This window comes from Lacerta agilis, chromosome 5 (genome assembly GCF_009819535.1).
Source record: "Lacerta agilis isolate rLacAgi1 chromosome 5, rLacAgi1.pri, whole genome shotgun sequence".
NCBI classification, from domain to species: domain Eukaryota; kingdom Metazoa; phylum Chordata; class Lepidosauria; order Squamata; family Lacertidae; genus Lacerta; species Lacerta agilis.
The window spans coordinates 9,247,078-9,274,094 of NC_046316.1; the positions used below are offsets into that span (position 1 = coordinate 9,247,078).

At 42.4% G+C, this 27,017-nt stretch overlaps 1 protein-coding gene across 5 annotated transcripts in view; it reads right to left on the reverse strand.

The window, feature by feature from the left end:
• The window catches only part of WASHC2C (WASH complex subunit 2C), a 42,604-nt gene extending 15,911 nt beyond the window's left edge, over window positions 1-26,693 (reverse strand). For 3 of the 5 annotated variants that reach the window (XM_033148425.1, XM_033148427.1, XM_033148423.1), the window contains exons 1-18: window positions 26,399-26,692; window positions 23,360-23,524; window positions 22,364-22,429; window positions 19,311-19,481; window positions 17,750-17,843; window positions 16,383-16,441; window positions 16,091-16,135; window positions 13,551-13,649; window positions 12,588-12,660; window positions 11,212-11,265; window positions 9,894-10,003; window positions 8,265-8,337; window positions 6,242-6,298; window positions 5,416-5,589; window positions 3,788-3,906; window positions 2,163-2,252; window positions 1,740-1,835; window positions 56-142 (exon numbers count right to left, since the gene is read on the reverse strand). In XM_033148425.1, the coding sequence (XP_033004316.1) occupies window positions 56-142; window positions 1,740-1,835; window positions 2,163-2,252; window positions 3,788-3,906; window positions 5,416-5,589; window positions 6,242-6,298; window positions 8,265-8,337; window positions 9,894-10,003; window positions 11,212-11,265; window positions 12,588-12,660; window positions 13,551-13,649; window positions 16,091-16,135; window positions 16,383-16,441; window positions 17,750-17,843; window positions 19,311-19,481; window positions 22,364-22,429; window positions 23,360-23,524; window positions 26,399-26,590 (1,824 nt within the window). In that variant the 5' untranslated portion in view covers window positions 26,591-26,692. Of the gene's footprint in view, window positions 1-55; window positions 143-1,739; window positions 1,836-2,162; window positions 2,253-3,787; window positions 3,907-5,415; window positions 5,590-6,241; window positions 6,299-8,264; window positions 8,338-9,893; window positions 10,004-11,211; window positions 11,266-12,587; window positions 12,661-13,550; window positions 13,650-16,090; window positions 16,136-16,382; window positions 16,442-17,749; window positions 17,844-19,310; window positions 19,482-22,363; window positions 22,430-23,359; window positions 23,525-26,398 lie in introns of all 5 variants that reach the window. The other 2 variants (XM_033148428.1, XM_033148426.1) reach the window with 2 other exon arrangements.
• Window positions 26,694-27,017: the final 324 nt, after the last annotated feature.

Here is a 27,017-nt window from a genome sequence, read left to right on the forward strand (position 1 = left end):
AACTGAGAGCTTTAAGGTTAACCAGCCACCCTTTAACAACCTCTGTACATGTTACCTCCTCATCACTGCTGAAGAGCAAACTGGTTGCTTTCTTTACTGGTGGTTTTGAAATTTGTGCCTTAGGGATAGACCCAAAGAGTCCCTAGAAAATACAAAGAGAAGAGATGGTTAATTTTTCCAAAGATGCAATCGCTGTGGCATTCAACAAAAAACTGTAGATAGGTGGGAGCCATGCCCCTCTGAGTCTGCATCAAGACAGTCAGGGATGCCCCCCCCCCAAATGTTTCATTGCCTAGTCCTAGGTCCCAAATGTTGCTTTGAACAGGTTCAGAACCCTTATGTGAGACTGTTCCAGATTTCCATGAATGTGCTTTTTATTGCACAATGTGTTGGGGGCACATCACAATCTGTGTTCAATTTTTTTCATACATGCTGAGATAGCTACTGGCTCAATAGTATTAGGAACCAGAGAAAACCAGGGAAGTTAATTCATTGGACTTGCAGCCAATGAAAGTGAGTGGGCCCCTTCAAGAAAGTGTTTTTATCCTTTTATAGATAAAAATGTTACCCAACTCCTTTTTCATTTCCAAGCAACCACGAGGACTAGAAACTTCAGAAAGGAAATTGGAATTCTCAAGACTTTGTACATATTACTAAATTAAGTATGTCTTACATTCTGTGCTCCGAGATACCCTCTAGACACGACTTCCCATCAATGTAGGGCTTGTAAAAAGGTAAAGGTACCCCTGACCATTAGGTCTAGTCGCAGACGACTCTGGGGTTGCGGTGCTCATCTCGCTTTATAGTGGCCCCTAATGTCAAATAACTTGTTTAAGCATGACTGGCTCCTGAACAATCAAATTCTGAAAGAATGAAGCTAAGCTCTCCCCTGCTCCCACCCCAAAGACCTATATGTCCAATGCTGTATTGGGGTTCCCCAAAACCTTTGTACAGTGGATGCTCGGGTTGTGGACGTAATCCATGATGGAGGCACGTCCGCAACACGCAGCGTTCATATCACGCAGCAGCACGTCTGCGCACACGCACGACGTAATTTGGTGCTTCTGTGCAGAGCGCGATTTAGTGCATCTGCGCATGCACGAGCGCAGAAACCCGGAAGTAACCCATTCCGATCCTGAAAACGCGCAACCTGAAGCAAGCGCAACCCGAGGTGTGACTGTAGTTGCTCTCTGATTGAGATCTTGCAACTTCCATCTGTGTAGAACTCTATTTTGTCCTTTGCTTCATTTCTCAATCACACCCATTGTTCTTCCTTTAGGCTCCTTATTTGTTCTTACTGCCCTCCGTGCTCACAGCTCTTATCTCCACTCCTCCTTGTTGAAGTCTGTGGCACACAAGGCTCTTTCCCCTACCCAGCAATTGATTCGACCTAGAGAGTGTCTCAGGTGCAGGTTACTTCATGCAGCATGAATGGCTGGCAGGCAAAGATGGCACCAATTCCACCAAATGCCAGTGAGTCCAGGAAAAGGAAGAGCAGTATTTCCTCATGCTCATTCTCTACGGTTGTTGTGTTCGTGGGGCCAGGCAGTTAATTTTCCCACAAAGAGGAAAGAATGGGCTGCAAACAACTGATGTTTGGAAATCTCCAGTAGGGACACAAATGGGAGGGGGGAGAAGGGAGAACCACAATCAGCCCACAGGCATTGTGTCATGCAGGCCTGCATCAGAAAGTGTACTTTACTCTGAAGTAGAACGTAGTGCTTTCAGGCAACACCTACTTCTTCATCCTCATCCTCAAACAGAGATAGTGATGTCTTTGTTGTCACTTTGCTAGAAGATGAGCTCTTTGATTTTGGTGGATAAGAAAACAAATCCTGTTGGACAGAAAAGAAAGCTGGTATCAGCAAAAAAATTTTTTTAAAAAAAAAATCAGAAGTGCATTTACTAATCTGGAATATTCAGCATCAAGGGGCAGACATGCAAGTGTAGCATTCTCTCCTCGTGGACTTCTGGGAACCCTACCTTTTCCTGAGCTACTTGTAGTTTTACTCAGCTGATTAGACAACAAGGCAGGCACAACTGCAGACAATCAACATAAAGGTGGACCAAACAACTTTTGGGGCATGCAGGGCATATCCACAGACAAGTTTGCAGCTCAGCTGGGTTTGGTGCAAAAGTGAATAGTTAGGTTAAGAACTTACTTCAGAATCCTCCTCATCAGAAAACAGGCTTTTGTGGCCTTTGGAAAATGTCTGAGTTGAAGTCCCGACGTTTTCAGCAGACGGTTGACTCTTAAAAAAAACAAAAAAACAACACACACACACACATTTATGTTGATTTGCAAAGGTTTTGCAAATAATCATGCTTTGGAATTGGTTCTCAACTAGTCGCTGACAAATGCCTTGCAACTCAAAACATTTCGGCTCCCGAACGCTGCAAACCCAGGAATGAGTGTTCTGGTTTGTGAACATTCTTTGGAACCCAAACGTCCGACACGACTTCCGATTGGCTGCAGGAGCTTCCTGCAGCCAATTGGAAGCCGCACCTTGGTTTCTAAATGATCTGGAAGTCGAATGGATTTCTGGAACGGATTCTGTTTGACTTCCGAGGTACCACTGTAATTGCTTTTCCCAATTTAGCTACTCAAAATGTGCCCTTTTCTGCTGTCAGTTTGTTAGCTTTATCTTTGTATTCTTTTTCATCTCTGCAAAATACTGCTGCAAAAAAAGCCAAGCCTAGAGAAACCCAATACAGTACCCGTATCCTGCTCATGTAAAAGAAGACCATGCAGAATGTGATAAGTAAAAAGGAAATGTGGCTGCTTTCTTAGGGAAATTGGAATCATTATTGGCAATTCACTGAACCTAGAGCCCAAATTGTGTCTTCCAGGAATTAAATGCTGACCTCCCTTAAAAATCTTTGGCAATTTCCCTTTCAGCTGCACTCAAGACTGGTTGGGGAAGGATAGATGTTTCTGTTATTAATGTGAACTGCTGGTATAATAAAGCTTTGTTCTTAGCTGTCTCAGAAAAATTAACCCATTATCTTAAGGTTTGAAGGGGACTGCTTAAACCAGAGCTTTCCAAATTGTGTGTCACGACACGTTAAGTGTGTCAGCTGCAGTGTGTGGGTGTGTTGCACAAATGCTCCTCCCACTCCTCCCAGGGCTGGAAAGGGGTTAGTTTAACCTCCGGTTTGCTAGTAAAATTGAATGACTGTGTCACGAAATGATGCCTGTCTAAAAAGTGTGTCACCAACTTGAAAGGTTTGGAAAGCTCTGGCTTAAACAAATGAATTTGCTGCCACTTGGAGGACTAGCAAAGAACATAGAAAGCCACTTATCCTAGTGAAGTTATGACTATCTGGCATTACCTATAACATAAAACTTTGCTTAACTGGTTCAAATCATGCCCCTTTCACCTGATGCCACTTGAACAAGACTATGTTCCTCCTTTTCATTTATTGCCTTATGCCCGTTTTCTAAGAAGCCATTTCAATAACCTTTTTTGTTCTTCTTCAATACATTTAGTGTTATTGTATTCAGATTTACTAGTGCTGCTGTCTTTTTAAAGTCTTGATAGTAAAAAGTGTTGTGTTTTTTTTAAATACAGCTTTCTGCAGAGCAAGATCTCACAATCCTTTACAGAAAGAGTAGGAGATTTGTCAGCAGCTGCATGCCAAGGAAGAAGTCAATGGTGGACTGAATGAGAGCAAAAATTGGGTGGGACCACCCCTTACTCTCCCTAGGTTGCTGGGTAGTGAAAGATCAATGAACTGAGAGTTTGCCATTTAAAAAAAAATAAAAAGGGTTATTTATGTTGATTACCTTATCTCCTGCTGTAAAGTCTTTATTTTCTTTAGCTGCTTTGTTTATAACATTGGTAATGTCAGGTTTTTCCTGGAATAGATCTTCCTCACCTTCAAAGAGATCAGCTGCAGGTTTGGCTGTTTAAAAACAAAATGTTTACTTCAGGGAAACAGTGAACTAATTAAGAAAGAAGTCAACTATCAAAGACACTGTGTATATTTTATTGTATTTCCAATGGCTTATGGCTAAAGCACCATATCATAGAATCATAGAGTTGGAAGAGACCACAAGGGCCATCCAGTCCAACCCCCTGCCAAGCAGGAAACACCATCAAAGCATTCCTGACAGATGGCTGTCAAGCCTCTGCTTAAAGACATCCAAAGAAGGAGACTCCACCACACTCCTTGGCAGCAAATTCCACTGCCGAACAGCTCTTACTGTCAGGAAGTTCTTCCTAATGTTTAGGTGGAATCTTCTTTCTTGTAGTTTGAATCCATTGCCCCGTGTCCGCTTCTCTGGACCAGCAGAAAACAACCTTTCTCCCTCCTCTATATGACATCCTTTTATATATTTGAACATGGCTATCATATCAACCCTTAACCTTCTCTTCTCCAGGCTAAACGTACCCAGCTCCCTAAGCCGTTCCTCACAAGGCATCGTTTCCAGGCCTTTGACCATTTTGGTTGCCCTCCTCTGGACACGTTCCAGCTTGTCAGTATCCTTCTTGAACTGTGGTGCCCAGAACTGGACACAGTATTCCAGGTGAGGTCTGACCAGAGCGGAATACAGTGGTACTATTACTTCCCTTGATCTAGATGCTATACTCCTATTGATGCAGCCCAGAATTGCATTGGCTTTTTTAGCTGCTGCATCACACTGTTGACTCATGTCAAATTTATGGTCTACCAAGACTCCTAGATCCTTTTCACATGTACTGCTCTCAAGCCAGGTGTCACCCATCCTGTATTTGTGCCTTTCATTATTTTTTTTTGCCCAAGGGTAGTACTTTACATTTCTCCCTGTTAAAATTCATCTTGTTTGCTTTGGCCCAGTTCTCTAATCTGTTAAGGTCATTTTGAAGTGTGACCCTGTCCTCCTGGGTATCATATCATACACATCAGAAAAACAGGTTTATTTCTCAATACATGTCAAGGACCTTTCAACAGGAGCTTGTGATTCAAACATATTACAAGTGAAGCTTTCCCCATCACTTTACTTTCACACCAACGAAAGCTTCACCTGCTAGATTTATGCATGCTGAGCCACTGTGAAAGACACAAGTCAGTAAAAGAAGTGGCAGTCTTAAATATAGAGAGACGTCCGGGTATAGGGCATAGCTGTCAACTTCTCCCTTTTTTTAAGGGAAATTCCATTATTCTGAATAGGATTCCTCGCAAGAAAAGGGAAAAGTTGACAGCTATGGTATAGGGCAGTATCTAAATTCAACAAATAATAATAAAGGGTGGGCTTTATATTGCTTGGCATTGCTTGGATGATTAAATAACCAATTGCTGCCAAACTTCTCATTCCAAAGTTCTAACCAAAGACTTCTTCAGCACTTCCGTTCCAAGCAAGGCTTTGTGGAAAGAACAAGTTATCAGAATGCTTAAAGGAAGATTCAGAAGGAATGAATTGCAGCAGCTTACCTGAAATGAAATTTTTCTTATTTGACTCAAGCTTGCCGCCATCATCATCATCATCATCATCATCAAAAAGGCCAACATCTTCATGTCTAGGCGCTTTATCTGTGACAGGTTCTGCCAGTTTCTTATCCTCTTTCCCCTTTAAAAACGAGGAGGGGCTAAACACGTCATTTCCACCTATGGAGGACATAGATTGTCATCTGATGTTTAACTGGAGTTCCTATCCCTGTTGAAACTAATTAATTGTTGTTCCGTTTATAAAAGTTTTCCCCAAATCTCCGATGCAAATATTGGACAAGCTACGGGTGACTTCTAGACCTTGCTTTTAAAAATCATTAGGAATATATCACCATAGCTGTCAACTTTTCCCTTTTCTTGCGAGGAATCCTATTTTTAAGGAATTTCCCTTAAAAAAAGGAGAAAGTTGACAGCTATGCATTATCACTTGGTATTTAACATCAGCGGTGATTAACAAGTAAATTGGAAAGGCAAATCATCATAATTGGATGGGTTTCCAGGAGAACTATATGAATATGCAACCTTACTGATACCCAACCCCACTCAGTCATGACTTAAAATCACAACATAAAACAGCTGGGAATCTCTAGCCTACAAGCCAAATGTGAACCTGTAGCCTCCCAATCTCAGCTCCACCCAGTTAAGCTTTCCTTAGGGGAGCAGATGGGATCAAATGACCTACAGGTGTCCTAGAACCTGCCCCGGAATCCTCTGCAATGCACAGGAGGTGTTTGCAACAGACACATTGATGTGAAGGTAGAAAGTACAGTATAAAAAACACTATCTTACGTCAACTCTAGATTACTCATACCTGGAAAGAGAGATACTGCACCAGCAGGAACTTTCCTCGTAGGTTTGGATGATGGCTCTAAAAAGCATATAATGCGGTCAAATTGAAAATGCAAAACATTCACTTGAGAGTTAATTCTGATCAATTATAAAACGGAACACTAGAAGGAGCATTTTTCTAGTAAGTTAACCAGTTTACAAGGAGTAGGGAGGTACCGGTATAACTCTAAGAAAATACAAGGGGAAATCTCACAGGTATAGTTTCTTCTATTTTTACTTTCCTGGCTGACATTAAAGTCCCCTAACCCTCCACTCAGTAGCTGCTTCAAGGGTAAAAAGAATGACCTCACCTAGAACAGTATTACATCCAACACTTTGGTCATTAAGACATTTGAGGTTCCCAGACTTGTTCAGTGAGCCCCAAGAATGGATTGCAACCACACCTACAAGCCACACCCTCTAACACAATTGCATGTTCAATGTTAACCTGAAGGAGACTTATACCGCACATTTGAATGCATGAACACTGCATGAACACATGAACACTGAATATGTAGGTACTGGGGACATGGCTGGTGCTCATGATTATTCACTTCACTGTATACATGGGGAAAAGAGTTAAACTCCTCTTTTATGTCCCTAGGTTTGAGGGACATAAAATGCCCCACTCATACAGTTCTAATAATCAGGTGGCTTAGATCATATTCAGATCAAATTTCTCTCTGGAGTACTTAATCATAGATATTCCCACCACCACCTATGGTCTTTATAAATATCTGTACAGTGGTACCTTGGTTCTCGAATGGCTTGGCTCCCGAACCAATCGGCTCCCAAACTCCGCAAACCCGGAATTAAGTGTTCTGGTTTGTGAACGTTTTTTCGGAGGCCGAACGTCCGACACGGCTTCCACTTGAGTGCAGGAAACTCCTGCAGCCAATCAGAAGCCATGCCTTGGTTGTCGAACGGTTTCGGGAATCGAACGGACTCCCGGAACGGAATAAGTTTGACAACAAAGGTACCACTGTACATGAAGATACCATTCAGCAAACTCACCCCATTCTGGTTTGCTAATAAAGGGGTGTGAAGGAGAAACACAACTCCCACAGCTGACCACAGCAGCCCACATGTGGCTCTTGGCCTCTTGTGGTGCAATGGGTCAGTGTGGCTGTTAAGCAGAAAGTTGGTGGTTTGAGCCCACCCAGGGATGGCTGTGGCAGATTCCTGAATTGCAGGGGGTTGGACTGCAAACCCCTTCCAACTCTGCCGTTCTATGATTCTATGAAGTAAGCATAACCCCCTCAATTTTGCCTGTTTTTGTTTCGTATTTAAAGTGTCCCATTTTCAAAGCCTTGCTCCAAGACTGACTATTTGCTCTTAGGCGTTTGAGCAGGCCATTTTTGTTCCTTGCCCCTGCACTCTATTTCCCTTCCCACCCCCTTCAAAAGACACCCTGGTATTCCTTGTCTCAACTGCTCTCAACCAAAGACTTGATGGGCAGACTGTGCAAATCAAACTTCCGGTTCCTAAGGAAGCTTCCTATGTTCCTAACATGTAGGCTCCTACCTATATCCTGAACCTCCTTAAGACTCCTATTTCAGATGTTACGAAGAAGCAGCATTAGCCAACTCTGTAGTGACTGTGGTTCAGATGTTTGAGGTTGCTGCTTTGACAGTAAAAAGCTACTATGTCAAGGAGCAAGATTTCTGCATAGGTTTGCTCTCCAGCATGTCATTTCCCCTAAATTCAATGCGTTTCTGTGGCCTAAAGATGTACACTTGAAGGGATGCTCTGCTTCCTGAATGTCAAAACTGGCTCTTGATTTGACCCCATCATCAGATGCTACTTTCAAATTTGAAAGGTTTTCTTCACCACCATAAGCACTTGGAAAGTTACACATTAGAACTCAAGCCAAGGTTTTCTGGTTTCTAATGCATGCATCATATAATCAGCACTATGCTCATGCCCAGCATTCCCAATTAATATATCTCCATTACATTTAGGAAATCTACATAGTTCAGTCTGTTCCACATTTCAGAAATCCTCACCATCATTTATTGGGACTCGCGATTCTTTTTCCATCACATCTTCCCCTTTTGGCAATTCAGAGAAAAGGTCACTCTGGATGAAAAGAGAGAGACCAACAGTAAATAGTTTCTGCACGAGACAAATGGTAAATAGATTAACTGCATGAACAAAAGGGAAAAAATGCTATAGAATAAAACAATGCTAGACTCAATAAAGGTGACATTTTGGAAATGTACTTCACAAGGACATGCAGCAAACCAACATTTTGCTTCCTGGCTATTAATGAGGCTACTGGGGTAAACAGCATTAGAGAAGGAACCACTTTAATTTAGTTTTCCTTACTGGAGGCAGATTGCAACATTAAAAGTTTAGATTCATTGGGTGCAGAAATCAGCCACTGTAAGATAATAGGACATCCACAACTTCAGGATTAGCTTATCAAACTATGGGATGAGATCTCCGGGAATGTTACTTTGTTGCCCATTGCAACATACCCTTTTTATTTATATTTATTTCAATCTCATAACATTTATATACTACTTGATTGTAAAAACAACAACCTTCAAAGTGGTTTAATATCCCTTATCTTCAACCCAAGCAGGAACTCTGCAAGCAATCTAAAAGGTGCCACTCAATTCCTAACTTTGGAGAGTTAGGTACCACAGTTTCATCTGCTCTTCTTCCTTTCAGCACTGCAAAAAAATGCCTGTCTGTGTGGGCTGAACTTTATTCGCCAGATGCTCAAACAGCATGCAACAGCCACTCAACACTCTACAAAGACTCAATGATATGAAACAGTAGCAACAGCATTATATACTTGTGGTCACCTAACAATGTTTGAAGAAAGCAAAAGGACAGGATTAGATCCACTGCCTTTAAACTGGATCGCCTTCAACAACCACCTGGATTTCCTGAAGCCTTAAGCGGTTTCCTGCCACTTATAATGATATTGAAAGTGGCTATACCATGCAACAATGGCAGGGAGAATGCTACTAGCTCAGAGATGGAAGGAAGGAGAAGTACCAACGAAAGAAGAATGGCAGATGAAACTGATGGGAGTATGCGGAGACGGCGGAACTGATGGGGAAAATCTGAAACCAGGAAGATCAAGTATTTACTAAAGACTGGAGTAAATTTGTAATTTACTTAAAAGACCACTGTAAAGAGTTAAAATCTTTGGCAGGGATGTAATGACACTTGTAATGTGGAATTATTTATGATAACTATGGTTAATTAATAGATAGATAATGGTAAAAGATCCGGCAAACTTAAATTTAAATATGGAATTCATGGAGGGAGGGAAGGAGGTACGAGAGTTCAAAAGAACCTTGTATTTGAATGTTTGAAAAGGTAATGTTTTTTATGTATAAAATTATCAAAAAAAATTATAGAAAAGAAGAAAAGAAAGTGGCTATACCATGAGGATGCCTCAACTGAAGCCAATGGTGCAGCATAAGATTTGGGGAATTGTAAATGGGCTCAGCATATCTAAGAATGCTGAATACGAGAGAAATAACTGACTTCCAAAAAAATGTTCAGTTGATGATAGTAATTGAGATGCTGTGTTAGGTATCACCACCTAGAGAAGAAGGGTATCATCTCTGAGCTCTTTAAGTTTGATTCTGTGCATGGATTTGAATCATACCAACCTCTTCATCATCAAAGAGTCCTGTCCCACCACTGAAGAGGCCATCTTTAGAGCAAAATGGTGAGAAGTCTTCATCCGTCAACTTGGGGGGCTTAAAAATATCACCATCATCTAGGAAGAGGGAATACGCGTATCAATGTATTTCACAGTTGCTGGAAAGAAGTTCATTATGTGTCACAAAGCGAGCCAGTTAGTAAATTACAGTTCCAAATTGGAGTTAACTCTTTATTAGCAAAAGCAGGATCTTCACAGACTTGCCTGCTTCAGGCCTAACTGGCACGGCAGCTCATTCCCTGTAGGCCTTACTCCATGACATGAGTTGCCAAGACTAAAGGTCCCTGCCTAACCATAGCCATCTATGTCTTCTCCTTTCCAGGGCTTTCCCCAAGCAATCAGAGACTGTGCCCGTGTGCAGCCTGTCTTTGCTCTTCCCATTTCACGTCTCTCCTAGTTCTGGGAGTCAGGGGAGGGAAGCTTGTTGAAGCAGGAGAGGGGGACACCCATGACTCTTGTTCCCACTCGCCTGCTTCAGCTTCTGCCACTGATTCTGGGCTTCTCTCTGCCACAGACTCTCCCAACTCACTGAGCTCTGTTACTCCTTCAGCTTCCGACACCTCCTCTTCCCAGTCTTCTTGCTCTGACCACTCATCGTTGTCCAACCACCACTCCCAGGCTATGAGCCTTCTTCCCTTGGTGGTGCCCCAGCTGGTTTTGCCCACCATGCCTCTGCATACAACCAGCCCATGACATTATGAAGCACTGAGCCATCTACCCCAGAAAGACGCCAGGAACAACTCTGACAAATTTACTGTCTGAGGGCCACAAAGACTCAAGCTTCCCACTCTTAAATATTCCACAATAGAGTAGTGCTATGAATCCCCAGTAGTTGTGGCTATACAGTTCAATGGATAAAGTAACAGATTGGGACTCAGAGCTGAAATCACATTTCATTTGAATCACTGGGCAGCCTTTGGTGTCAAGCTCTTTTGTGGTTCCTTGTCATGTGCAAAAGGAGCAACAAGGGTCTAAAAATGCAATAAAGGGCATCCTCATCTCAGAGGAAATGTTTTAAAACTTAAGAACAGCAACAACGAGACTGTGGTCACAACAAGACATGCAGAAATTGCTCAACCTTTTCCATATGCCTCTTCTATCTTGGCACTAAAAAAAGGGAACCTGAAACTTCCAACCCACAGTAGTATTCATTAAGATTGAGAACATTAAGAAATTTAGAATAGGAATGACTAGGTGATGCCCCCATCAATTCCACCTCCATACTTCCAAAGAAAACTTAACACATGAAAAAAACCAGCACTTACCATCTGATGAGACACTTTCTTCCTTATTTGTCACTGTGGTTTTATTTTTTGTATCTACCAGTGGTTGAAGCAGAAGAAAGTTAATTGATGATTAACTTTTATTTGCCAATGCATCATTTATAGAAACATTTGACAAGCAAATAGAAAGCCAGGAAAAAAATAAAATATTTATAAACCACTTTTTATGACCGTTCCCCTCAAAGGGCCTTCCATAACAGTAAAATACCATTTAAAATATATATATATATATATTTATTTTTAAAAAATAACCACAAAGCCAACATAAGAATCAACCAGCATCATATCACTGAAAACCAGAAAGAAACCATAATGTTGAGCTCTTATGCTTGGGTCTGTTAGGGTATACCCACTTTTAACAAAAATAATCTAAACAAGTGCTATAAATCTTCTTTTCTACCTCTCTTGGGGTGGTGGTGGGGAAAGGGGAAAGCTATTTTCGTAACAGAAAGACTTTACCCAAATGGAATATTTTAAAATCTTCTTTCTAGTCTCTGATCTCTCTTTGATAACAGCTACTGATGTTTTTTGAACATTAGTAAAAACGTTAAATGCCAAGCTTGTGTGGTCCAAACAGCAGCAGGTACACACAAGCGGGAAGTGTCAAGAGGTTCAGTTTAACCTCAGGGTTTGCAGAATAATGAAGTTATCTTTAGAAAAAGGCCAGGGGTGGAGGGAACTGAAAGACTGAGCATGTGTTGTGAGTAATCATGGTGGGCTGACTGTTGATAGGAAAACACTGAAAATTGGGTGGAAATTGAACATTAGAAAAGGACAAAGAAGCACACCAATATGAATGATACTTGTTCATTCTCTAGTTCTGTTAACAACTTGCTCTGGACAGTCTCCTGCCTGAGAAGAGAGAGATCTGAAGGCTCACATATGCTCCCTTTATTTCCAGCATTCAGGCCGAAAGTTAACATCTCCCCAATACAAGAGGGAGGTGACTGCAGCCTTTGGAGAGAAATACCAAAAATTCCTTAGGAAAAATCCTACGGGTTGAACCCCAAAACTGCCCAGTGAAGGTGAAGGATGTTCAGTGGTCATGGAATACTGACTGACCAAAGCTGTCAACTTTTCCCTTTTCTTGCGAGGAATCCTATTCGGAATAAGGGAATTTCCCTAAAAAAAGGGGGGGGGAGTTGACAGCTATGTGACTGACTAGTTTGGGAAGGGATGAATGAGAATGAAATGGGAGTAGCTGAAATCCTCAGCAATAGAATTCCACATTGCAACGTTTTGCTGCAAGTCACGCTTGTCCTGCACGTTTCCAAATGCCAACAGAAAATGTTTTTCACGCCACACACATGCACAAAATCCAACTTTATCAAAGAGAAAAGGTCTGAGAAGCAGCTTACATGATTGTTCTTCCTCTTCCCCTTTGATACGAGCTGCAAGCTCATCCGTAAATGATGTGGGCCTTTTCTTTTTCTGAAGTAGTCATATGGGAATGGATGGAAGAAGGAAAGAAAGAAACATACACACATATTTCGTTTCAATTTGGTTTCATAACTTTTTTAAAATTGCTGTTGAAAAAGGTGTATTTTTTTTAAAGAAAACTGACCATTTTTCCAGACTATGAAAGGAATAGGAGAGCATAAGAACAATTGCCCCCACTTCCCCAAAAATGGGTCAGGCGCCCTACTAGTTAACATCATTTTACCACCTAGATTGAAGATTCTCCCCTGGATTACCAAAGGAGTTAAATTAGTTTTAAGACCGCTCTCAGAGAATAGACAGTGGGAAACAGATTTGCAGAAATAGCATGCATGTCAACAGAAAACTTGCAGTTCCAATGAGCAATGTTTTGTATGAAAATGGTCTGTTAATATTATTTTAGCTTATTTTCTGTTTTTCAAAGCTATATATAGGATCCAAATGCAGGTTACTCATGATCATTTAGGTACATAGTAGGGACTTTTTGGTCCTGTTCTCAGCTGCAAAACACATGGTGATGTTTAAAGCCTTAAACAAAGAAAAAGATGTAGCATAAAACTATTATTATGATATTACAAATAAGAAGTCTTCAATACAAATCTATTATATTGAAACATTCCACTGGGTCATATGCCAAGCAGAAACCAAGCTGTTTTTGCTTAGTGTACTTTTAGATGTCATAACTAGTCTTAGGCTATCTATAGCACCAAGAAAGAAAGTCCTGCTTTGAGCCAACCAAATTGTATCAGAGTTTTCTGCCCTTTTCTGAACATTGAAGAGCTAATCCATCAGCTATGGTCAATATTTTTATTATTTTTGTGCCTTTTTTTGTCTGAGGTTTTTCTGAATGAAACTAGAAATGATGTCAGGCAGCAATCACTTACCAGCCTTGCGTTCTCTTCTAAGTCACCTTCTTCATCATCGTCTTCCCCTTTTTCAGAGTCACCAAAAAAATCATCTTCGTCACTCATCAGTGCAGTTCTCTGGGGGGGGGGGAAGGGAAAACACCACACTTCATGCTCCAGGACACTTGAGACAGAAAGTTGTACTTCATTTTATTATTTTTCATTTAACAGCTTTATAATAGATCTTCATCAAAAGATCTCAGGGTGTTTCACAAGATAAAAATACAAGATAAAAAAACACACAAATAAATAATTATAACAGAAACAACAAAACAATAACCCTCCCTCCAACAACCACATTTAAAAGTCTGCAGAATATTAATCAGCCAAAGGCCTGGTAGAACAGGAACATTTTCACCTGGCAACAAAAAATATATAACGAAGGCATCAGATGAAGCATACCGAGCCAGCTTTAGAGTCAATGTTTGTCAGGGAGTAGCTTCCCTTTCTGACAATAGGAGCATTCAACCTGATGTCAAAAGCTGTATGACAAGTAGGGTATTCTTCTCTCACACAGTCTTATGTTTCATTTCCATGAAAGCCTTTCCCAAGGCAGATATTTTCAGCTGAAGTGCCTGGAATCAAGCTCACTTTTACCTGCTAAGCTACACAGATTCAAGCAGGGCCAGTGCCACTGGTCATAATGGTTGGGCATTTGCCAATGAACCTAGGGTTCAGAAGGCTCCCCCATTAACCGTGCTCACCAGATGGCCAACAGTCTCGGGGACGAATCTGATCTTCACAACTGCAGCAAAAGCTGTAAGACCATACCCTTGTCCCCATCATCAGGAAAATCAGCGCTGTGTGTACGCACAAACAGCATACCATAAAATAGCATCCAGGTGCCACTTTCAGGAGCATCCACTGCCAACCCAACACAACCCCGAAGCAACTTTCTCCCTGCCAGAAATCAGCTGAGGACACTGAGCATACCTAGTGTTATTTAGAGCTGGGTAATGAAGCTGCAAGGAACACGGGTGTCGCTGTGGTCTAAACCACTGAGCCTCTTGGGCTTGCCGATCGGAAGGTCAGCGGTTCGAATCCCCATGACGGGGTGAGCTCCCGTTGCTCGGTACCGGCTCCTGCCAACCTAGCAGTTCGAAAGCATGCCCAAAAGTGTAAGTAGATAAATAGGTACCGCTCCGGCGGGAAGGTAAACAGCGTTTCCGTGTGCTGCTCTGGTTTCGCCAGAAGCGGCTTAGTCATGCTGGCCACATGACCCGGGAAAACTGTCTGCAGACAAACGCCGGCTCCCTCGGCCTGTAAAGCGAGATGAGTGCCGCAACCCCAGAGTTGTCTGTGACTGGACTTAACTGTCAGGGGTCCTTTACCTTTTTAAGGAAGCTGCAACAGTGGTCACATGCATGCATACACATACACAGAGCTGTATCTTGGCAGGCTGATTTTGGAAACCAGAACTTCCACTGATTGTGCATCATGCTTGGTTGTTAAAATTGACAACTCCTCTACTTTTATAACGGTAGCTGCTGCTTGTTCTCAGTGCTGCTTGCAGCTTTCTTAAGATCTTCCATTAGACATATGAAGGAACAGAGTGTGTCTCTGCTCAGAGCTGGAGCTTATCAGGTTTACCTGCCTTTTTATGAAACCTAAATAATCTAGCAGGGAGGAAGGCAAAGTAGAAGAAGGCAAGTCCTTTTTTTCTCTCAAACCGATGAGGGCTTGCTCTCATCCATTTTATGGTTAGTTTCCCCAAACTCAAACAAAAGGAAAATTTACTAAATATCACATTTAAAGTTGAAATACGTAACCAGTGAACTCTAAACAATTTTAAATACACACTAAATCTATTCGAAACATACTAAGATTCTTTGATGGTAACTTTTACATCTCTTTGTTTTGGTTTAACAAAAAAAATGCTTTATATGAATGAAAAACAATGAATTAGTATGGACTCTGTTCTGTAAAGAAAACTTGGGCAGTTAAGACAATAGCTACCTAAAATTATTTGTAGAACCCTTTAAGAAAAATCAGTTTCCATTTGTCTCTTTTTAAACACACACACATTTTATTAGGTTTGACCCATCATGGGTTGCAGTCAACATAGCACAAAGGTTAAGGTTCTGTCAGTACAATGATTTTCTCACACAATGAAACCTTCCCCCCCTCCTTCCCTCTCCCCCCCTCAAATCTGTTCCAGGGTTTCCCCCAACCCTTCAGAGCAGTTTTAGGGATGGCATGTAGCACATGGGGGGGAGAACCTCGTTGTGCTACCAGAAATCCTTGTGCTGGCTTCTGCTAGAGCAACAATTTAGTTGAATAAAGCCCTTTTATCTATTTTGTACTTTTAAAATATTGGAGTTCAGTAGCCACATCTAACAAGGAAGGTGCATATCTTAAAGAACATTGGAAAGATTACTATTTCCAAGATACCCCATGAAGCCATTTGTACTCTTATGCTGTTGCTAGATTTCTGACACTCAAAATCCATGGCCCAATCCCTATCCTTGGGAAAGCTTAATGTTTCTATTAGTAGAGAGTACACATAGCGGACTTCTTACCGGTTTGTGGTCTTCCTCACTTGCATTTTCAAATTCTTCCAGGTCCTGAAAGGCAAAAGCAGCTTCAGAAGCAAGACTAAATTAAACAGCATTTATACAGGCTTTAGAATGTTCACGTCCTACATCCATATAATCTTACCATAGTCTATACCGCAGATAAAGTCGGGGACCCATCAACATGAAAATCCATAAATCCCTATTATTTCCCCAATGTGTTTCAATTTCACATTTTAAAGCTGGGGGTGGGTGGTGTGGATATCCAAGAAAAAAAATAGTCTTCATGGCTTCTTACCTCTTCATCTTTGCCTTCGCTGTCAATCATGCTTCCACGATCACTGTCTACTGAATCTTCTGTTTCATAGAAGGGAAACAAAGAAGACTTATGTGCATATCATCTTATTCACTATATACCAAGATCCTTTCCCCAGGTAATAATCATACACAACTATGCACATAACTTTCCACCCGACACTTCTGTAATAATACGAAAGAGCTGACACCCGATTTACTTTTCCATCTGTATCACGTCTCCTACATTATTAAAAATATGAACTGTTTTGAGTGCTTTAGCAGAAAAGCAGTCTCTTAAATGTAGTAAATACATAATCAGACAATCCTTTTCACTCACATAATGAATCACTTCCCTATTCACTCGCAACTTCAATTTATCAAACCCAGAGACATTGAGTGGAAGAACAGTCCTCTTTGGGTTCCCATGTCCAAGATGGGAGTGACAAGAAAAGTATTTTCTTTGCGAGAAAACTAGTAGTGGCTGCATGGATTCCCACAGAAAAGTTTCCGTGGATATCAGCACTCTGCCTTTCCACGAGGGAACCATTTTTTGCACGCTTTCAAATTCATCCTTACCGCAATGAAATTCTGGATCCTGCAACACAGTCCATTTCCATCCCTGCACTACTGAATGAAAATAGGTTTCCTTTTTAATTTTGCACTAATCAGGAAAAATAACCAGTGGAGCAAATGGTGGCGGGGGGGAACGACACCAGGATTTCTTTTTACAAAGAAACGTATGTGAGAATATACAGATCTTTATTCTTGAATGTCTGAGCACTGCCTTTTCAATGATTTAGTTTGTATTCTCTGACTGCATTTGTTTTTGTTTCTTTTTGGAAAATTTAATAAGAGCAACAGCAACAAAATCATGTGAGGTAGAAAGCTCAACAGAAGATACCCTGATAAGGATAGGCACACAGTTTCACAAGGTCACAACTGAAAAAAATATGGTTTTAGGTACTCAAACATATTCAGTAGCTATTTCACATGTAAGTCATAACCAAAGCATCTAGTGGATTGTTCAAAACCAGGGGTCAGCAAACTTTTTCAGCAGGGGCCCGATCCACTGTCCCTCAGAACTTGTGGGGGGCCGGATTATATTCTTTTGGGGGGATGAACAAATTCCTATGCCCCACAAATAACCCCAGAGATGCATGTTAAATGTTTAAAACACTAAGACAAGAAAGCAGAAAAAGTGACACATTTTTCAAAGTGTCAAAAATTAGCTATAGACCAGTAGGTTTTCCAAGCTAGTTCCGATTTTGTCAGGCGCCCTTACAACATTTTTAGTAATGAAGTATTTGGCCTGCCCTAAGTCAAACACAAATCAATATTTACCAATACATTATTAATCTTATCACACACCTTCACTGGAGAGATCACCAAGCCCAACATCATCTTGCTCCATGAAGAGCTGAGAGCCAATTAAATACGGTAAAGGCCGGTCAATATAAAGATCCTGTAAAAAGGCAAAAAGGTGTTTTTAGATTTCAAATGGATATGCCATAGGTCAAAATTTCACATTTCATAGCTAAAACTCCAAAACACATTGAATGATTTGTAGTGGCCTGTCCTGATGGTAACTCTTAATTCCAGGTTTGAAATTAGGTTCTCACTTGGATACCACCTGGGAGTACAAAATTACCTCCAGGTGAGTCTCATCTTAGCAGATAAGGATAGAAGGAAGAATGAGAGCACCTCACTGAATTAACTCCCAATTGGGATCTTCCTTCTAACTGTAAAGTATATCAGCTCCCTAGAGCTAAAAGGAAAGACCAAAAGCTTCAGAAGTTAAGCACTGTGCACTCTTTGCAGAGGGCTCTCTTCTCTGTGGTGCTGATAATGCCAAGGTTGCAGGTTCGATCCCCGTATGGGACAGCTGCATATTCCTGCACTGCACAGAGTTGGCCCTTCCTACATTTCTATGATTCCATAATTCTTGCTTTCCCTTCCCGACTTGAAGCCTGCTCTGCCACTATGCTCAGTCTCCAAGTGGACAGGCTCCCTCTTGTCTTTAGTCGCTGAGCTACTATCACATTCCATCTCCTGTCTTCATCTGCGGAGAAGGTGCTGAGTGTGTGCATGAAGAATGGCAGGGCTGATCAGCTCAGGCAAGGAGAAGACTAGATAGACAGCGCTGTCTTGATGCTCTTCACCCTTCCACCACCATTTATAACACATTGTTGCCAAATTATTATGGAGGCCTGCTGTTGCTTCTAGATCAGGATGTCAGAGCAAAACTTGTTCAGCTGGTTTGAGGGAGACAGCGAGGACTTGCTGATCTTCAAGTATATGGCGACGATGATATATGGCTCACCAATGCCAGGATGTCTGTCATCTACAACTCTTTTGTGAATTGTCACTGCTAATAACTCTCTGTACTTTTCTGCATTTGACAATGGTTCTCTCTCATTAACCTTTTAAGTAGACTTCAGTCCTGCTCTCTGCAGGGTTTTGAGCAGGATTTAACCCCACAGTCATCAAACTGATGAGCAGAGGGTTAAATCCTGTTGCTTCAGCTGTAAATGCCAGTCCTCCTCGCTGTTAACATCACCTGCCGATCAGAATGACATGAGGGGGTGTGATTTGGGGGGAATGGCATCACACGCCAAACTGGAACCCTTAGTCGGTCAAGAGTGGCCAACAGGCTGGAGGTTACTTTACTGTGTCATGAGCTTTCAGAGTTAATGTTACTGAAATTTAGAAATGCACCCGGATCAATTTCTCCATGGTCTTATTTTCCAAGATACAAGAGAATGGCTATCAGTATTTAAAGCTAACCAGATAGTAAATCAGCAACACCTTTCAGAAGCAGAGCTCACACTATTGTGTATCTTCCAGTTTCCATCCTTCAAGTGTAGTTGCTCTGCAATGTTTGAAATTAAAACATTGTAAATTGAATCTTTTAAAGACAAAGTTACGTTACCTTTGGCTCCAATATTAGTTCTATCCTTTCATTAGTTTCTTCTTCAGAGTCTGAGTTCCCTGCTTTGATGTCCAGCTGTTCAAAGGCACTGTCCAACACCTGAAGCCCATAATTCACAGCTTCCTGGATTTTGGGAATCAGATCGGCTTCTTTCTGTTCACGAGTTTTCTCCTTTAGAATCAAAACAACCACATTTCATTGTTAATTTCCCATTATAATCATTTTTCCAAAATGGAATGGGGAAAGTTGGGATTTTGGTCAACATGGCTTGGCCACTCTTAATGGGCTGCATTACTAAATATGGAGCTAAAACATCCTTAATAAATGAAATGCCTTCATAAAACTGGACTTTTTTTTTAACATGCCCTCCTTTTCCCTTCCACGAAGAAGTCACTCAAAGTGGCTTACAAATAAAAAGCAAATATAAAAGCAATAATAATCCAATCATTAAAACGCAAATCAGCTAAACTTAAAACAGTAGCAAATACACAGAGAGCAGCACTATTTTTTTGCTTTAATATGTATTTTTATTAAAGATTTTCTTGATTTACAAAGGTATGTGCAATGTCTCCCTCTGGTCCCGCCCCATGTAACTTTTTTTACAAATCGGTTTCATTTGTTGAGACATTAGGAAGAAAAGGGGGAAAGAGGTGGGTGGGAAGATGAGTAGGGGTGGGGTCAGGTGGCGATGTTTCTATTTTACTTAATATATGTGGGGTTTTGTGTAAGCGTTGCTTGTGCAGGTTCTCTGCTGTTCACTTGTGTTCCTTTGGTGGTGAGAGAGGTTGGGGTTGGCCTAGGGTGTGTCTGTTCAATTGTGGTTGGCTGTGGTGGTCTTTGTTTTCATGTGCGAGTGGGATGGGTGGGTGTTTTGGATCAGGTTAGCCATATTGATTTGTATGCTGTTGGTGGATTTTTGTCATCACTAATTAACCATGATAAAGGAAGTCAACAGATCCTGATCACCAATAGTCATTTCCTACAAGACATGGAAGGGACAGGAGTACTCAGAATTGACAGTAATGAGCAGCAATACTGACAATCATGAGGTTGGATCAGATAAGGGGAACCTGTGACCTTTCAGATATTTTTAGACTAATCAGCCCCAGCTAGCATGGCCAATAGTCAAGGATGACAGGAAATACAGTTCAATAACATCTGGAGAACTACAACTTCCCCACCCTGGGCTAAATACACAAGGTTAAGGCACATAAGGCAAGACTGACTTTAAAAGAGAGAGATGGGATGGAAAGAAAAGCTTTCTTGAATCACAGGATTGTAAAGTACCTTGGAGATCATCTATTTCAGGGGTAGACAATGCAGTGCCAGTGGTCAAGGAGGATGGGAGTCCCAACCATTTCTCAAGGGTGCCACATTGGCTATCTCTGATCTAGTCTGGTCCTTGTCTCAGTGCAGAATCTACAGGAAGCAACTACAGTATTCCTGACAGATGGCTGTCTAGTTTCTATTTAAATGCCAGGTACTTCCAGTAAAGGAGAGTTCACTACCTCTCAAGGGGGTCTATTCCTCTGTTGAACAGCTATTACACTAGGAAATTTCTCCTATTGTTTTGTCAAAATCTGCCTCCCTGGAATTTTGGCCCATTGATCCTGCCCTCTGGAGCAACAATGAACAAGTTTTAACTCAAATACAGGCAGATTTTACAGGATTGGGCCAGTCCTTGAAAACAGTCCTTCTCTAATAAGTCAAAAGATTGTAATAGACAAAAAGGGCAGCTCTACTTAAGTACGTTCATTTTCCCACCAAAAGTGAAAAACAAAAGGACCGCAAATAACATTCACATGTTCCCAACTACAGAACTACTGCTTGGCTTGAGTGATAATTGTTATGTCTAACTGCAGCTTGACTAGTTGATGACCAGGTTTAGACATTTGCTGGGGTGAGAATCTTCATGTGGTGGTTAAGTGGGTGCTCTCCTCTTTCTCACCACACAAATAACTTCATGTATGTCATGGGCAATCCACATGGGTTCTCAAAACTGATGTTTTCCCATTTGAGACTGTGCAGATCACTTATCCACACAACTGGGAGCATGAGTGGAGTGTGTATGTCATACATCATATCTTGGGGAGGGGACAGGATGAGCTCAATCCTGAAACAATTCACTGTCTTTGACACATCTGCCTTTTAAACTGCACTCTGTGAAACTATCAAGAATGATAACACAACACAGGGCAGGAAATGCCAAAGATGAAATTACAGTCTCTCTCAAAAGCCATAAAAAATAGGATCTTTAGCGCTCAGGAACACTGTTCATCTAAAGGCTTCCAAATGGAATGATTCACCTGTGCCTGAAGCACATGAAATCCATTATTAGAAGGAAGTGGGAAGCTGAGAGGGGAACAAAATATTATTGGACACCACCCTCCGAAACTATGTTACCTATAGCTCATATAGTGTGGTGTAGTGGTTAAGAGCGGTAGACTTGTAATCTGGTGAACCGGGTTCGTGTCTCCCCTCCTCCACATGCAGCTGCTGGGTGACCTTGGGCTAGTCACACTTCTCTGAAGTCTCTCAGCCCCACTCACCTCACAGAGTGTTTGTTGTGGGGGAGGCAGGGAAAGGAGAATGTTAGCCGCTTTGAGACTCCTTTGGGTAGTGAAAAGCGGGATATCAAATCCAAACTCCTCCTCCTCCTCCTCCAGCCCTTCAACAAGCAGCCTCCCACCCTCCCCACCTCAGAGAAAGGTGGCAGAGCATGCCCTCAAACCAAGTGAATGTGCTTGCTTGGCAGCTGCAGAGAGCACCCAGGAGGTGGTTGACACACACTGACTACTCTCAAAATATAACTATGGTCTGCAAATATTGCAGTTTTGCTCTTGCAGAGGAGAAGCTTCCTATCAGTCACCACTGCCCTCTGCATCTGAATCCTCCATGATTGAAGCAGAACTCATTTTTTGGCAAGTGCGGGAAGAGTCTGCCATTGAGAAATACCTCCTCTCACCCTCCCTGAACTTCCACTTTGTAATCTGCAGCACTGCAAATAAATATTGAAGGTTACCATTGCCAATATTCTTATGTAATCCACTTGCCTGTTCTGGCTTGTCGCTCACTTCAGATTTGGATATGGTTTCTTCCACTTCGTCGTCATACACTCTCTATAAATATAATTCAAACATTTTTTATTAAGTTTCAGCATCTGATAAAGTTACAGGTAGGTAGCCGTGTTGGTCTGCCATAGTCAAAACCAAAACAAAAAATAAAAAAAATCCTTCCAGTAGCACCTTAGAGACCAACTAAGTTTGTTCTTGGTATGAGCTTTCGTGTGCATGCACACTTCTTCAGATATCTGAAGAAGTGTGCATGCACACGAAAGCTCATACCAAGAACATACTTAGTTGGTCTCTAAGGTGCTACTGGAAGCATCTGATACAAACAGTGTTCACAAGCAAAGGCAAGTCACCATGCTACCTGTACTAATAATACTTTTCAGTGGAAGAGCTGAACAGCAAATGAAACAAGATTATGGCATCTGTTTAACCTGCACCATCACAGATAAAGTGGGTGGGGGGAGCTTCCAAGTCAAAGAGCCAAAGGTACACACAGTACCCCCTCCCCCACAGCCTCTCTCCTAAAATGATTCTTTCACTTCTTGTATCTGATCCCCAGGTGGAAAAAAAATGATAGTGAAGAAAGGAGTTGGGGGTTGTAAATCTGGTAGCATGGAGGGGTGTTCAGCTCTCCTTACCCACATACTTGGGCTCCCATTCACTAACATCTAGCTATGCTATAGCATAATCTGAAAAATATTGCCCAACATGTCAGCCATTCCTCATTTTTCATATTTGCATCCAGTTTCTTACACATCTCAGAGAGCTAGAATCTATCCTTGCATTATGGTATTCAAAACCACCCAGTAATCAATTACATGTACTGAGGTGCAAGGGATAGGCACACAAATCAGATCTATTAGAACCATTGTGTTCATTATGAGCACTTCCTTCCATGCTGCCTTCTCATACTACACCAGAGAGTTGGCTTAAGCATATCTCAGTTCATATAATAGTATTCAATTACTGCACACTCACATTTTCAATGAACTGTGTATTTGAAAGCATGAGGAAGCCATTGAAGACGTTGTGCAGCCGGCAATCTACACTTTTGGTTTCGTGAATCAGCCTGTCCATTTGCTTCTTGATTTCATGTGTCCTGGAGATAGTTTGCTGGGAGAATTCTTGCAAAAACCGCAACAGCTACAGAAACAAAATATGCACTTGCTCAGACTTTTAAGCCATAGCTTAGAAACTGAAGTAATTATGTAAGACAAGGAGAACAGGAAAGTGTTCTTCCTACAAAATAATTAAGCTTCCTATCCAGCAACTAAAAAATGCAACACAGACAGCTTATAGAAAGCAGCTAAAAAAATACTACCGACTGTCTAACAGCCATATTTCTTGGAGAATGAACCAAGAGCAGAATCTGAACTGTAATAAACAAAGATGAACCTCATGGTGCTCTATGTACTGTAGAAGGTATGAGGAACCTCCAGCCCACAGGCCAAACTTGGCTCACAGGCCCATCTGGCCCACAAGCCTGTTTTCCCCAAGGAATTCCACAGGCAGAACATGGCTATTGGGAAGACTTCTTATATCCTACCACCCCCCACGTCTGACATTAAGAGTGTTCAGATGACCACCACTCCTATACACATTGTAAAAGTATGTGTTTGCAGAGCTGCATAGGTTAACCCTGCCACTCCCACCAACACACCTGGCAGCTAGCTATCCTTCTTGCATTTATTGAGTGCAAGGAAGGACCCTAATCAGATCAGGACCACTTGCAAGGAGGAGTATTATGTTCAGAGCTCTGGGTGGGCCGGGGTGTGTGTGCAGTGGGGTGGGCATGCATGGGTGTAGTCAGGATTTATGTTGGGGTGCCTGACTTTTGTTGTGTGGTATGGTCAATTAGTTTAGTATTTTTATTCAAAACAAAATAAAATAAAAAAATTCCTTCCAGTAGCACCTTAGAGACCAACTAAGTTTGTTCTTGGTATGAGCTTTCGTGTGCATGCACACTTGATTGGGGGGGGGGCTGCCCTCCTGCAACTCCCTGGCCATGCCTATGTGGGCATAACTTGCCACACCCACACCCACACCCACACCCATTCTTTCCATGGGTGTAAGGCATAGGTAGGCAAACTAAGGCCCAGGGACCGGATCCGGCCCAATCGCCTTCTCAATCTAGCCCGTGGACGGTCCGGAAATCAGCGTGTTTTTACATGAGTAGAATGCGTCCTTTTATTTAAAATGCATCTCTGGGTTATTTGTGGGGCCTGCCTGGTGTTTTTACATGAGTAGAATGTGTGCTTTTATTTAAAATGTATCTCTGGGTTATTTGTGGGGCATAGGAATTCCTTCATATTTTTTTAAAAAAATATAGTCCGGGCCCCCACAAGGTCTGAGGGACAGTGGACCGGCCCCCTGCTGAAAAAGTTTGCTGACCCCTGGTGTAAGGGATCATCATGATGCACAAAGCAATGGGGTGAAAGGCTGTGTCCGTCTCCTGGGTGATTTTCAAATGTCCACACTTGCAACATGCAGGTGGTAGTGCCACAATTCGGCATCCCAACTGCCTTTAGGCACCACCACACTTAAGGAAGAGAGGTGGGGCATTAACATTGCACCACTTTTGCAACCCCACCTCCTGTGGAAGGGTGGCTCATTTCTGAAAGGAGGAAACAAGCTTCTTCTTTCTTTTCCGACAGCAAAATGGGACTTGCTTGGAAGGTGGACTCTCCTTCATTGGAGGTTTTTAAGCAGGGGATGGATGGTCATGTCATGGATGCTTTATAGATGAGATTCAGGGTCCCTTACAACTCTACAGTTCTACGATTCCTCTTATTCTTCTGGCAGTGCATGCCTGCTACTTGGGGCATGTCATGCCCTTCTCCCTATAGGCAAGAAAGAGGTGGCCTAGGATTTTAAAGCATAGGAAGCGGAAAGTAGGGTTTGCCACCTTTGTTCTGGTAAAACATAGGACAGAGCGGGGTGGGTTTTTTCTTTTCTTTTCATCTGGCGCTGAAGTGACTTCAAAACAATCCATTACATTACAACCTAGTGCAGCCTAACCGCACAGCCCCTCTGGAACTTGTCAGGCATGCACACAAATTCGCAAACCTTGTGCTTGGCTATTTGAAGCTTAAACACCTGACATCTCACACCCCCTTTAAAAAAAACACGTTCTTTTGGCCAAAGAAGATTAAAAAACAAACTAATGAACAATGCAGGACATATTACATAATTTGCAGGACATATTAAGATAAGATAAGATTTATTTATTGTCATTGTCCGTATATACACAGTATACACAACAACGAAAATCAAACACCCAAAGACCGGATTTACCATACACATTTGCACATATCTCCAACACTCTCATCCTTATTAAAACATAATCTATTAAAACATAACATAATCCAGAGTATAACATAACCTATTAAAAGCATAGCATAACCTAAGAGCCTGTCTCATTCCTTACTACTCACTGCTTACTATTACACAATTTGAAACCCAAGAAAGGACATTTAAAAAAGGGGGGGAATGTTTAACACATATATTGCTAGGTCACTTGTAACAATACAAATAAGATTTTATAACTGGACTGTTAAGAATATAAGAGTCTATAGACGTGCATGAATAAGTATAAAATAATGGAATCAGGAGTGGGAGTGGAGGATGCATGAGTTAAATTTTTGATTATGATGTTCTTTTTGTTTTTTTAATTTTTTTGTTATTATAAAATTAATAAATCGTTATCTTAAAAAAAAAACAAAAAACCACGTGCTTTTGGAGAGGATCCCTAACTTGGCAGAGAGAGAGAGACCTGAAATACAGGACTAAACTGTTTATCAAAACAGGACGTAGCATTTTAACATTGAAGCAGGAGACCATCCCGTATTACACAGGGCAGGGCAAGGGGAACGACAGCAGCGCCCTGCTCCGCCTGCACCCTGGTCAAGGGCTGCGCTCTCTGCACGCGCTCAGGAGCGCTGTTGCCGCCGCGAGGGTCGCAAACGCCTGGCAGCCCCCTAACTACGCGTTTATCCGGCAGCGGCCCCGGCCTCTCACCCCCGCGTCGGCGGCCAAGGACCAGCACGGGCTCCCGGCTCGGACCTCCTCCAGGGACCAGGCTCGCTCCCACAGCAGCAGCGCCGCAGCCGCAGCCGCAGTAGCCCCGGGGGGAGCCGCCGCCGCCGCCGCCGCCGCCCCCGACGAGGACGACGACGAAGACGACGCGGGAGGAGAAGCGGCGGACGACATGGTCGCTGACGGGAAGACGCTGAGGCGCCCCTCGCGACGGCGGTTAACGGCCACCCTCGGCCCAGCGGTCAGCTGACTCCTCCCGGGCGGGTCGCGTGACTGGGCTGCCGCGGTTAGAGGCATGAAGAAAAGTGCAGAGCCGCCCCGCGCTCCGCGGCTTCCGGACTCATTTCGAGATTTCGGAAGCTGGGGGCGGGGGGCGGGAAGGAACGGTGAGGGCGCCTGCGCGAGAAAGCGGTGGCGCGTGCGCACGCGCGCAGGCGAGGCTGTACGTTCCGCATAGAGCCCCGCCCCCTTCTCATGGAATCGTTCAGAAAGGGGAAAAGGGGTCCGCGGGTCATCTAGTCCATCCCCCCCGGCAGTGCAGGAATCTCAACCAAAGCATGTGGGGTTCTGAGAGTGAAGGCGATGAAGAGGAGGAAGACAT